Source organism: Eurypyga helias, unplaced genomic scaffold (assembly GCF_000690775.1).
Source record: "Eurypyga helias isolate BGI_N326 unplaced genomic scaffold, ASM69077v1 scaffold15866, whole genome shotgun sequence".
Lineage (NCBI taxonomy): Eukaryota > Metazoa > Chordata > Aves > Eurypygiformes > Eurypygidae > Eurypyga > Eurypyga helias.
In genome coordinates, this window is record NW_010258742.1 from 1 (window position 1) to 14,279 (window position 14,279).

Sequence of the window (14,279 nt, forward strand, 5' to 3'; positions counted from 1 at the left end):
GCCGTGCCGCTGCTCCCCCTGCGCCGGGCAAGGGCCGACCCCGCCCGGGCGCCGCTGCCCCCTGAGCTGGGCAGGATGGGGTTGTCTCTGCAGTTTCGCAAGCGTTTGGGAAACCGCAGGGACGTTTCGCACGGGTGAAGCTTTGTGCTTGGCGGCGTTTATGGGAACATCCCTGCCGTGCAGCGCCGGGCGGTTTCCTGCTCTCGGTAGCGGGGAGTTCGTGCTGCGCTCCTGCCCTTGTTAGGCAGGACGCGTGTCGCCTTCCCTGGGCTGAGGTAGCGAGAGCGGCTGGAAGTGGGATTCACTACCATCCGAGGCTATAGATGCCTTCGGATGCTTTAACTTTGTTCCTACAGCGTACTACTGTGTTGGTTTGGATCTACGTAAACACTACACCTACACAGTCAGCTGTGCTTGCTCCGTGATTCCCTAGTAGCCCACAATGCATGTGCTAGTGTGTGACCAGACTCCGGTCTGAAAAGCAGGATCTTCCTCTGACGGTGCAGCTTCTGCCTGAATGTGCTCCAGCTGATACGCAGCCTGGCTGCTTCGTGACGATGGGCTTGAACGGTATGGACTCAGGCCAGCGCACAGCAGTTAGTCCCAAGGTTAGGGCTTACTCCTTAGTGAGCGGAGCAAAGAGAGAGGGACCAGTGCGAAGTTTCTGGAGTATCAGAAGTATTCATGCTTTGGAGGCTTGTCTTGTCTTCCTTCTGCTTAAAGGGACTGCATCTCGGGGGGTCAGAAGAATCTGCAGTCCTGATCTGACCGGCAGATCTGTCTTTTAAATTTTTGGCAGTTATTCACTGACATCTGAAGTGGTGATCTTAGGAGGTTTTATATTTTTTTTTAATGGGGAGTAACCGCAGTAGTAACTTGATGCTCAGGAGTGGGGAAGGAAGTGTGGTAGGTGAGATGTTCCTGCAAGACCACTTAGACTAATGATTTAGAGAGATCTTAAATGTTACTTTAGTCTTCCATGCTCACTGCATGTAGTCCATGTAACTTCAGTAATGGTATATACACTGGAAAGTTAGCAAAATAGATTATTTGAAATGTGTGTATGTGCATGATTAGTTATATACACTGTTACTTGTTTTAGTGTATTTCAGGCATGATTTGTTTTTAAACTGCTGGCATAAACTTCTTGAAACCAGTGTATTGTAACTCTTCCTAAAAAAAAATTGTTAAACACTTACATTGACATGAGTCTACAGCAGTTTATCAACAAAAATTTTTGTAGAACCACTGACAACACATGAAACAGCAGCTGAACAGACAGGTTTGCACTCTTAAGGCCCTGGTCCAGTAGAAACACTCAGTTCTTGAAAAGTCCAGACTGCACTTACAAAATCTTCTCAGATGAACCTCAAACAGAAGAAGGTACTCTTAAACTTAACTATTTTCACTAAAACATCTTTTTTTAAAAACTCCTTTCAGGTAAACAACATTTTAAAGTCAAATACCTAAACAAATTACCTAAATACATAACTTAAACACAACCCATGCAAATGGAAAATATACCTGTAGCATAGCAATATCCTAATTACAGACCCTATCCTGCAAGAGTGTCCTTGGGTGAAAATAATGTTTACATCCACTTGGAAACTCATTGTGATTTCAGACATAGTTTGATAGTAATGTCTTTAGCTGTAGTACTGAGTGAGGTAAAGGGTTTTTGCTAGCCTCAGATTTTTCTGATGTACTTCTTGTAACACTGTGTTCTCTGCATGGAATTACAAATGACTGAGCTTTAAAACTGAGCTCAGGTGCTTTCTTTGTCTTAACTCTGTGAGATTTCATATTGTATTAATGTTTTTATTTGTTTCACAGTGCAGTCCTGTATTTATTTTTTTATAGTGGTACTACCAAGGTGATGATTTGCTGCGGTGTATGAGCGAATTAGTAGGAGGAATAGAATGCCTTTAACTAGGATCACTTTGGAAGACAGTAAAGTTAACCATCAACAGCTGTTGTAGCTTAGGTGTACAGGACAGCATATCTGTAGGACACGGTCCTTCTTAAGAAATAATGCAAACTTTTTATTTATATACAAAATGTGGATTTGCAGTTTCCAGAGATCAGTTGCAGAACTTCTGTTTCTACTGGTCAGGGATCCACATTGCATCTCTGACAGCTTTTTCAATATGTAAAATTGTTACTCTAATTTTAAAATATTTGTCTGTATAGTATGATGTGGTTTGGTTTTGTCTTTCAAGTGTCATATTTTAAATCACAACACCTTTAAAACCTGTGGTATGATGCTGTGTTTTCTTGACTAGGAGTCTACTCAAGATTTACAAGCAGCTCAGTTTTGTTTTTCATGATGAGAATGTGCCTGCTATTTGAAGTCATCTGCTTTCAAGCAAATTAAGTATTGATGATTTGCGTTTGTATTTGAATGCTTGAATAACTAGCCCGATCCTTTGATCTGTACACCCAGCTATGCATATTAATGTTGACTGGAGGAGAATGAATGCAGTTATGGCAGCCAAATTTTTAGCACTAGTATGTTGAAAGAGCCGCCATCGTAAGGAGATGCTGCTTGCTAGGCTTTCTGGGAAGCATTTGTGCTGTCTATCTTTAGGAGTTTTAATTTAGGTGCTCTAAATTGGCTCTGGAGAAAGTTCATTTTTTTCCACTGCACTTGACAAGGGATTTATGATCACCTATGTAGGTGTCTAAATAGATGGTGTGAATACCCTCTCACAGAATTCTTTGTCTTACTTTCTGTATCCAGAATTACTTGAACCTTGCATGAGGCTAGGGGTGCCAGCATTTGGCTGTCGTGCTGATGTTTTAAAGAATCTGGTATAACTTCATTTTTGCTTTGTAATCCGTTCTGATGTCAATATGACATTCTCTGTGTCAGTGTATACAGCTGGCATGGAATCTGAAATGTGTCAGATGTCTTGCCACATGAAGCCACGAGGCTGTGGTTGTGATTGTCTTTTCACATTCTGTAGCAGTCTGTGTAATCAGCGTTGTACTTGGGTTCTACAGGAGCAATGGCTGTACGGTCATTTCTCATATAGCCAACACAGGTGAAAGGCAAAGTGGAATCACCTCAATGGACTGGTCTGTGTGGATTTGGAAGACTGTTGTCTCTGCAGCACTGTGCTATCACTTCTGATACCTACCTGCTTGGCAGTACAGGGCATTCTGAAGCCTAGTGTTATTTTGCAGATTTGTGGAGAGATGTTTCCTTATGCTGGGTTAAAAGTGGCAATTGGCAATTTAATTCTCATCTAAATAAGTAGTATACCCAGTATTCCACCAACAGCTATGATAGTGAGACAGATAACAGATGTTATATATATGTAAATACCATCTTGAGAAGCATATAATCTACATGAAAAATGTTTAGGTGTGGGTTTTTTTCTTTAACTTTTTCAGAGCCTTAGTGGTACAATTTCACCTGTACTGTTTTTTAGTTAATGTGTTCCTACGTGTGACGTTGCACTGATGTCCTGCTGTCAGCTGGGTAGGGTGGGAGGGGGCAGGTGCTTTCCTCTGCTGAATGCAGTACTTTCATCAGTATTGTGTGCACTCCACAGCTCTTGGTTTCCTCACAGAAGGTTCTTGAATTGTTCTGTTAGGGTGGGTTTTTTTTTTTATGGCATTGGCAGTTCTTAGCTTGTAATTGTTTTGTTCATTATAGCGTATGTAATATTTCTCACCGCAGCTGGGGCATCTAACACAAAGTAGATGTAAGCAGACTGACATGTTTAAAGGCATGTCTGTTGTCTTCGAATTGATTGTGATCTGTCGCACTGTCGTTGTTTGTCATTTGAAATGCCTGACTTAAGATTCACGATGTTACATAGACTAAGGTGGGCGTTTAATTATTTCTGCACGTCAAAAATAGTAACTTTGTGAGTGCATTGATCTTGGCAGTTGGCAGATCTATAATCTTTAAAAACTTGTTCAGGAGTTGGGGTTGTGGGTTTTGGTTTGGTTTTTTTTTTTTTAGGGTTTTTTTGTGGGGGCTTTTTGGTGTTTGGGTTTTTGTGGTGGTGTTTTTTTTTTAATATAATTCCCATAATGAAAATTTTAAGCAGATTTTCAGGCAAAACACTGCAATTGTTTTTTTCAATCTTGGTGACTTCCAAGAGGGGAATAATTTAATCATTAAAACCGGAGAAGTTAGAATCTTCAGGGAGTTTTTAAGTTTGGATGAACTAAACTGGTTGATTACTGCAAGTATTGTGCTGTATGCTTGCGTACATGATACTGTGCCGCTTATTTTCTCCTTACTCTATGAAATAAGACTAAATGCCTCACCTATTGGGAATAGAGGGGTGGGAGGAAATCCTGTATTAACAGATGGGAAAATGAGGCGCAACAGCTTAGTGACTCCATCTAGCATAATTCATGGGGTCTGTTCTAGAGCTAGAAGATGAACTCTGATTTCCAGGGAACTACTCCAGTGGCTCAACCACAAAGTTACTGCTAGCTCATCCTTATCAGTAACAGTTACCATATGTTCCCTTTGATGCAAGGAACCCCCTGTGGTATGCTTAATGTTCTTTGGAAGAAATATGCTGCCTGGGTTTTTTTTTTATATATATATGGAGTGAAGCAATTAAATTGTGTAAAAAGTAGCATGTGTCTTCTAAATGCATTATTATTGTATAGGTCTGTTTTCTGATACAATTTCTAAGGTTCCATTTAATTAATTCAGTTTCAATTTAATATTTATTTTCAGTTGTTAATTTATTAGAACAGTTTATGTTTAAGTATCTACACAAGATATGAAGAAATGGTATTTTGTTGTGGTTTTAAATGTCCAACAAAACACTGCTTTGAAAAATAAAATCTTTTTTGTCCTTCAGGCTCAAAAAGTGGTGGTTTCAGGATGTAAACAGACCATGATGGGTATTATTTGTATCATTCCTTACAAAACATGATTGCCAAAATTAGTTACTCTTAGAACTTTGACTGGCATGTTAAACAATTTTTTTTTCACTTAACAGGGAGTCTTTCTCCCTCTGTCTTCCAGCAATTGACATTTGTTGTACAATCACCGTGTAAATCCTGAATTTTAGGAAATTGTGAAGTTGCTCCACATCTTAGTCTCTCTCCTTAATAGAATTTATTAAAATACCTAAATGCCAAAATGAGCATAAATGAATAATGCCTTTCAGTATTAAATTTCAACCTTTGTCATTTATCATATAAAGAGATTCTAAGAAACCTGTGTCTGCTTTGTAAGGAATTACAGCACACAGTCTTGCTGTGCCGGTTGCCTGCTCCCTCACTCAAGGGGTAAGGACCTGGCACATATTCCCACTTGTGTGCCTCAGTCCCCCTTGGAAAGAGCCCAGGCAGGCTCAGGGCACTGTGGTGGGCCTGGGGCCGCAGGAGGCAGTGGAGGTGACACGTACTTGCCTTCTCCTGCACGTACAGTCCTGGCAATAAGATTTGTATTCTCTCAGGTGTGCTAGCAGAGGAGGACTTTTATTTTCATATGTGCAGTAATGGTTGGATATATTCAAGTAAGTGATTTCTGCATGTATATTTCTTCCTCCTCTTTGGAGCAGATGAACAGAGTAAGTGGTATGGTTTGGGTTGTTTTGTTTTTACTAGGGCTGCTGAATTCATGTGTTAAATGTAATAATTTAGCACCCATACAGTTAGGGAACTAAATGAAAAATGCACTTCCCTGTCTTTGTTTTTGAACACACAATTTAGAGCTTGTTTTAGCTACAGAAAGTGGTTGGCCTGGACAATTTTTCTTTTTTTTTAATGATTTAAATAAAATTATGTTTTTATTTTATGATAACTATACATCCAGCATCTTGAATAATGCCATGACACTTGTCTGACTTCAGGTTGAGTCAATTCAGAGAATTAAACTCCGAGGGCTTTTTTTGCAAACTTTTGTTTAATTTCCTTTTCTGATCTGACTTGGCACAGGGCTGGACGAATGCCAGCACCAAGGAAAGACTCTCAGTGTTACTGTTAAACTATACTCTTGAGTAATATTAGATAAGAAGGAGGTGGTAGTGTAAGTAGGTAGGGTTTACGAAATCACATAGTTGAAGTTGCAGTGTAACTTAAGGAAGTTTGGTGCTAATGGCTTATATCTGAGGTTGATTGTCTACAGAGAGGCAAGTTTCAATGTCCTGCTGCTTCTTTTAATACTCAGCAAAGGAAGAAGTCAGTCACCTTAGTCAAAGTTTAGAATACATTATATGGAATGAATGGAACTTGAAGCAACAAAGTTTATGTAAAAGAAATACTTGCTGTAATTCGTGTTTCATAAAAATAAGGACTCTTCTTTGGGTTTTTTCCTTGATTTTTTTTTTTTTAAAAGAAAGAGCTTTTAATACTTGTGTGCTGTTTTTTAACATATGCAAAATACATTGAATATGCTATGAGAGAATAGCTAAAGAAGTCTAAGAGCACCTCTCTTATGATGAAAGGCTGAGAGAGTTGGGCTTGTTCAGCCTGGAGAAGAGAAGGCTCCGGGGAGACCTTATTGCAGCCTTCCAGTACCTGAAGGGGCTACGAGGAAGCTGGGGAGGGGACTTTTTACAAGGGCTTGTAGTGACAGGACAAGGGATAACGGCTTTAAATTGTAAGTGGGGAGGTTTAGATTAGATATCAGGAAGAAGTTCTTCACAGAGAGGGTGGTGAGGCACTGGAACAGGTTGCCCAGAGATGTTGTGGATGCCCCATCCCTGGATGTCTTCAAGGCCAGGCTGGAGGAAGCTTTGAGCAACCTGGTCTAGTGGAAGGTGTCCCTGCCCATGGCAGGGGGCTTGGAACTAGATGGTCTTTGAGGTCCCTTCCAACCTAAACCATTCTGTGATTCTATGATGATTCTGATTGCTCACTTCTGCTACTTACATATAAGCCGTTTTAATCAGGTCAGGATTTAGGTAAGTGCTTTGGATCTGTGTGGCTTCACAGCTCAGGAGTTAAGACATAAGTCATTAATTCAGATCCTATTAAAGCCTTATATTTTAGCTAAGCACTGGAATAGATTGTGAAAACTCCACTGCTGAAGATTTATTTAAGAAGGGGTTAGATATAAAGATTTCGTGAGCAACATTGTAGGAATAGCTTATCATGCCTTGGTGCACTGAGTTAGATTGAGTGACCTTTCAGGGTCCTCTCAGTCTATTTTCAACTATTTTTCTGTGGACCTACAGATTTTTTTCTCAGGGTAGCTCACTGCTGCTTAGAATAGCAAGTTTGAGCATGTACAGTTGGAAAGGCTTTTGCTGAATATAGTTCCATGCAACGTGTTTCGGTACTAACAGCAAATTTGTTAGGAGTGTTGCAGAGGGAATGCTATATTCTGTGCTGCTTTGAACAAGCCAGAAGCATTGTAACAGCTTTACTCAATTGAAGGATCGCAGGGTTCTTGAGCTTTATCTGTCAGTTGAGAGTCCCTTGAAAACAGCAGAGTGTTAGCGCTCAGACCTATATATGGCCAGTGGTTTAATGACTAGATAATATGGAAAGTTCTTGTGTTTTTTGAATGTTTATTTTTGGTCTCCTAAACTTTATTTTGGAGGGTTTAAAGGAAGGGGGGGGAAGCTTTTAATTAAGTCCTATAACTGTGTTTGAAAGTTGTTGGGTAAGTGGAAATTTTAGTAGCTGAAAACTAGGAATTACCTGGGAGAAACTTCAGACTTATCCAGGTAATTTATTTAAATTATAAATCCAAAGCATAGTTAAATTTTACTCATTGGCATGTTAAAACTTCTAGATAATGGTTTTTAAATGGTGTGATTCAGACGTCTTGTCTGCTTATTTGTATAATCAAAACATCGTCCTGCACTGATTTAGAGATCATAATTCTTGATCTGTCCAATTGTGCAGTCTAAGGATAGAACATTTTTAAAATTATATCTTCATTAGGGGATATGATTCTGCTAAAAGTCACCAATTACTCAGAAAAGTCAATAGTTATATAATGTACTGAACACTGTTAATAATATAAATAATTGTTACTGATTTATGTGCTTCAGCCCAATATTAGTTATTAGGACATGTTGAGGTTAATGGCAGAAGAATTATACCAAAAGCTGTAACTGGTATCAATTTCATAAGGAGTTTTAAAATAACTGATGAACATGGGTAAATAAAAGTTAAAGTATTTGGCAAAGAGGCTACTTACCCATCCCAAAGTAGTCTAGCAGTAGTCTAAATGCAAAACAGACATGTTTTGGGGTGGAAGAAGGTATTTGGTGCTGTCTAATGTCAAAGAAGCTTTGGGGACAAATTTGTCCTTCAGAAAAAAATTTCTATGCTATCTCTACTACTGATGAGACTAACGGGGAAAAATAAGAGAAAATAAGTACTACAGTAAACATGACGATATGTCCAGTTAATATTTCTTTTAATATGGTTTAGATTCTTTTAAAAAAGCTTGTGTGATGGGAATGTTGGGTACCTGACATTATTATTAAATTGATGCTCTGCACCAAGTTGGTAAGTTCAAATTGCTGTCACGGGTGCTAGGTGGTGTATTTTACATACAAGATTACCCATGTGGGTCCAGTGCTAATCAGAAGGATAGATGGGAATAGCGTTAGGTTTATTGTACAGGTGCCCAAGATAGTACAATTTTGCTAGATGTCTGAGATGAATTGGATCTCTTGCAGTAAATGTTGGAACCATAATTATTTTTAAAAAAGTTGGAAGTGACATTAAGACCATAGATTTATATGTAGTTGTAGTGTCTGAAGTGCAGGATATTCCCTGCTCACCACAAAGTGGTTAATTGATTGTGGGTGGGATGTGGGCTAACATTTCTTGATGCACTCCTTTCTTACTAATACCCGAACATACACCACTCCTTGCTACCTCTTGGTCCCTTACGGTGCAGTTATTTATGGGTGTGTGTTACTGGTCAAGAAGTGAAATAATCTGATTTTAAAAAGCCTTCTTTAAACTGTCTTTTTCCCAGAAAAATCAAGTATTTGATTATATCCCAAGAGTTCAGTGAGTTTAAGTTTGTAATTTTTGATTACTAGAAATACTGATGGTTTGTAATTGATGGACTTTTGTGTCAAAACCTGTGACAGTTCATATGGAGACATTCATGTACCCAGCCGCCTGATGCAGATTGCCTGTACTTTGTCTTTCTTAGGCTTTGTTGGGAACCTGTAGGATCTCTTGTGTTCCTGTCCATGTGTCTTCAGGAAAACTGCTGGAACTAAACTGTGTTTTAAGTATTCATTTCTACTAATTTAGTGAAATGTGGCAACAGGTTTAAAAGCTTTGGGGGGTGAAATTTGTAGCTAACTAAATTTGACTGCTTCTGCTGGAAAACAGAATAGGAGGTTGAATTGGAGTGGAGTGGAAGCGCGTTTTGTAGGTTACCTTTATAAGGGACGTGCATCCTCCTTTCACGGTGTACATTGGTTGTTGATGTGTTCAGGTCTAAGTAGAAACTTACTGTCAGCTTTTTCTGATACTTTTCTTACAGTTCTCCTGTGCTGTCATCTGAAATATGTTCTACCTTTGGAGCCAGAGTACTGCAAATAACCAGGTCTTTGATCCATTCCGCTTGCTTAGCATCCTGCTACAGGAGTGCAGCTGAAGAATAATCGAGGTCTAGAGTCTGTCTCTTGAATTAGACCAATTGCTACATGTGAAAGATCTATGCAGCCTTCTCGTCCTCTGTGTTCATCACACAGTTGTATCTAGTCCCAGTCTGTTATGTCACTGAGACACACCCTTGGCTCTAGTTAAATACTAGAGCGAATCGACGCCCGGCAAAATGGAAGCAATTTCATTTGTTCACCTCTGAAGCATGCTGCTGCCCTCCTCGCTCCTCAGCGGTTTAAATATCGCTGCTTCGGATGGGAACCTCTTGGCCTGAAGTTTTAGCTCATAAAGAAGGCAGTACGCTTTGTAGACTTTCTGAATACACAGCTACTTTCCATTTAATAGTATCATATAACAGCAAACCTGAAATCATGTATACATATTCTCCTTTACCTTACATGGCTCAGACTGTTCTGAGAAAAACAGGTTCTACCATCCAGTGATTCCTCTAGCATAATCATTGCTTGGGTAGACCTATTTAAAAGATCTCGCCAATCCAGTGATCTGGCTCAGACATAACCGCATGGCGCCCATGCTGATTTGTTAAGCTTGTTCCTAGTTCCAGTAAGCGTGTTTGGAATGCATCGCTTGAATTCTGCTGAAAAGTAACTGAAAACAGTGCAGGATTAAACAGAAAAACACATTGTACAAAACAGTTTGCTTGTGTTGCAAAAGTTTGCTGTGTTTTTTCTGGTAGAGTGGTAAGGTGTTGAAATAGTCAGTGAGGTTAAAGATTAGAGCTTGTTTAGAAAGAGAGGTTGATCTTGCATTTTTTTGTCTTCAGAGAGAGGCTTGTCTCAAGTTTCTGACGGCGTGTTCCACTTTCAGTTATGTTTCAGTTGCCTTAAAATAGTAAGAAGGAAGTCTTAAAGCTTGCTGTGTAGTAAAATCTTACTTATCCTGAAGCTAATATACATTATTATTCAGTGGAATGATTGTTGTAGCAGGAATCACTATTTCTGAAAATCTGCATATGGAGTCAGTTTAGAGCACATGGCTTTGATACACAAATTGCCCTATTTTAGGCCCCAGAGTTTAGCCATCATTAGTTGGTAGGACATTATGGACTCCTCCTTTCTGGCTCAAATATTTTCTTATTTGTTCTACTTTTTTCATCTCGTTTTTTCCTATTGATGAGGTACTTCAGAAGCTATCTTGTAGCATGAACAGAATATAGAGAGGTTTTGTTAAAATATAAATGTGAATGTAATTTAAATATATGCCATAGATTGGAGAAAAGGGTATGTATGTGACTTGTGGCCTTGATGGTAATGATATATGTATACACAATATGCTTCCTTGTAAACAGGCTTTATTAAAAACAGTCATTTCTGTTACTTAGTGAAGCTGGTATTTTTGTGGTTTTCTATTTGATAATTTAAACTTTTAATGTATCTTAAGCAAGGGCAGTACAATATTGACTTCTTATACACTGTAAGATGCTACAGTGAGAGGAATTCAGGTTTTTAGAGCATCCTCTTACGAAATTACCCATAGCTGTACAGCGAGAAGATGTAATGCTGACTGCCCTTAGCTGAGACAGCTTTTAAAGGTTGTATTTACCTCTGTAGTAACCTGAAACGCGTGAAGCTGACTTCCTACTAGTCCTGTCTCACAGAAAGATGACTTCTAGAGTTGTACTAGAAATCTCTAGCATCTTCCTGAAGCCAGTTTAGATGAGAAAACAGTATTGTTACCATGTGCCGGAACTCAGCACTGGAGAGACAGTCAGAGGCTGAACCTTCTTCCCCATGCCATCACCTTGGAAAAAAAAAAAAAAAGGAGGCGAGGGGAAGGAGGGACTGTGTCATATTTGGACAATCCATAATTCTCATGCTTTAGCGTTATCCAGCTGCATCTTCTAGCAAAAAAAAAAAAAAAGCTCAGGAGTAAACTTGATATAGAGAGCTGGTAATAATCTGAGATTGAACCATCAATGTATTTGCAATATCTGAAAATTAGTATTCATAAGGATTTAATCTGTCACTTCATATAAAAGATTCTTCTCCAGTCATGTGCAGGCTGGAAGACTATTAATCAGAAGTTGTTCCAGAAAAATGCCTTATGTGGAACCTTCCTAACATCTGCTGAAGAACTGAACTGTGGGAAGGAAGGTGTAGAATGAAGCTAAAATCTCTGAGCAGCTTTTATTACCTTTCCAACATCTAGAAAATATGTAGCCATGCATGCATGTAACTTTAAGTAAATTAAGTTCTGAAAAATAGATTAATTAGACCTTGTGTTCTCTAGGGAAACAATGCACAAATGAACTTAAAATCTGCCTCCAGCGGTAATGGAAAGTGTAACTATTTTTAATAGTTTTTCATTTGTTTCTAAAATCATATGAATTGCTGTTGAACTTCAGGAGCAAACTAAGAATTAATGCCCCAGGTGAGAGATCCTGTACCATAACATAGGAAAGACTTATTTTTCCTTACAACTGGCTGATATTCATGCTTGCTGTGTAAGCAACGTCAATCTCTGAGAAAACTGTCTCTTAGAGACTTTGCAAATACAGTATCACTGACAAGAAAAAGGAAGCGTTTGTTGACCATCAAGTTATTTAAGCTTGATAAAATCTGTATAGCTAAGTTTAAAATTCAAAACCCTACTCCTGTATTGTATGGCTTTTTAGAGTGATCCTTAGAAAAGTACAGAAAGTAGTAAATGCTGGTTGATAAAATTAGCGTTGCGTTCATAGTTTTTGTAAGGCCATAATGTAGTTATAAATGTAGTCATGGTAGAGTAAGGACTGATTGTTGCTGCATAAGGTTTTGCTCAGAGGAAGAACCTGTTTATCTGTTCTTTGTTGTGGCTTTTTGCTGTTCCGTCCTTACCGGGTTTAACTCTTCTGCAGAAGTTGTAGTAATGGAAATAATGTCTAGCTGTGTAGTAACAAGGCTTCAAATGCCAGATTGTTTTATAGTTTTCTTACTTTGAATTTATCCAGTTTGATAATACATGAGGATCAAAGCAAGAGTGGCTTGTATGCCAGCCATATAGAGTCTTCTATGTTTATGTTCAATATTTTTTTTCTTTAATAGAATATGGAGGAGGGAGCACTTGATCCTGTAGAGTAGCATGTCATAAAAGCTCATCTGCAATATATTTATTTTTGTACTTGGATTCAGCATTTCTAGTAACTTGCTGTGTCTGTTTTTTACAGAATGGACAGCAAATTGTGGATGAACCTATGGGAGAAGATGATATCAACCCACAAACTGTGAGTAAAGGATGGTTGTAATAAAAATAGTTAAATATTGTAGCACACCGATATCACTTAATTTACAGGCTGTTTGACACTAATATTCTGTTGTTCAGGTTTACTTGACATGAAGCTCGATCTCGGATCCTGATACTTTTGAGAGGTTCTTTCTCACCAACTTTAGCCTGATTCAGTATCCCTAGTGTTTATTCTGATGACCTTTTGTGCCTTCCCTAGCATTTTGGTATGATGTAGGCTCTCCCTACTATTTTTAATATGTGGTGGTCTTTCCTGTGGAAAGCACAAAGCTGTATATTGTAGAAATTATAATTAGGATGGGGAGTGAGAAGGTTTGATAGTAAGATGTGGCTAATTTAAAGCATTTCTGATTAGGAAGGGAGGTTGAGCTTCTCTTATCTTAGCAAACCTTAAAAACATGTACTTCCTTTCTACTCTCTACTTTTCCTAGTGCCAGCAATCGAAGGACTTCCATTGGCTTCTGTTAGTCATATTGGTGCATAGGTGAAAATATTTTACATCTATGAGTTCCAGACTATGCTTTGTTAATAGCTAAGGTTTCAGCTGTGGTCGTGTCACAGCAAAGGATTCTCTCATGGTTAAATTCCACGCAGTTTCTGTTGCATACACGGTATGAAATAAGATTCTTTGAGTGGCAGTGTACACATAGCTTTTCCCCTTCTAGTTTGACATGCAGGGTGTAACAGCAGCTATCACCTTTGTTTTCCCATACTGTCGTAAGATTTCTTGGCATTATCTATCTGTGTACTTTTGTTGTTAGCATTAGTCATTTCATATTTTCCTTACTGACCTGTGTAAAACTAGATTATTTGCATACTAAATCTTCATTATCCTGGAAGATTCCTTCTATTCTCTTTATAGAACCAAGTTACACAGTTCTGGTTCTTCTTAACTTTTCAACTGGAAGCCCAGGAAGAAGTGTCTCATTTAGAAGTGTTTGCATTCAAAAATAACAAAGCTATCCCATTGAGGCCAAAGAGTTTCCTAAGTCTTTTCTCTGTTGATACGGATTCCAACTTTCCTCTTGTGTTGCTAACTTGGCTAAGCTGGAGTGGAAGAGAACTTCTCATAGGAGCTGACAAAGCTAAGGGCTTCAGAAAGGTTTGCATGGAGATACTCCAAGATAGCCGTAGGTGTCAGTTTAGATAGTGACTTAAGACCCCTGCCTTAGGTAAGATGCTAAATGCTGAAACATGCTTCGTGAAATTTTCATAGTGATGGAATAGCCAAAGGCAGAGGCTAAACTGTTAATGTGGATCTTGAGTGTTTGCTGTAAATCTGATCTGGGCAGGAAGCATTAGAGAGCTCTGAACTGATGCATTGTGAAGCGCACATAGACATGGAGTGGACACTGAGCTTGAACTAGCAAGTGAACACAAAAACCCAGGTATCCATCCCATTTTTCTACCTTCCCAATAACTTTTTTTTTTTTTTAAGCTATCTGAATTCTAAAAGCCCATACTTC

At 38.8% G+C, this 14,279-nt stretch overlaps 1 protein-coding gene across 1 annotated transcript in view; it reads left to right on the forward strand.

Annotated features, from left to right (window-relative positions):
- Window positions 1-5,480: 5,480 nt before the first annotated feature.
- RPS6KA3 (ribosomal protein S6 kinase, 90kDa, polypeptide 3) overlaps window positions 5,481-14,279 on the forward strand; it is a 69,105-nt gene continuing 60,306 nt past the window's right edge. The window contains exons 1-2 of the mRNA XM_010154472.1: window positions 5,481-5,498; window positions 12,737-12,793. Coding sequence (XP_010152774.1) covers window positions 5,481-5,498; window positions 12,737-12,793 — 75 coding nt within the window. The remainder of the gene's footprint in view (window positions 5,499-12,736; window positions 12,794-14,279) is intronic.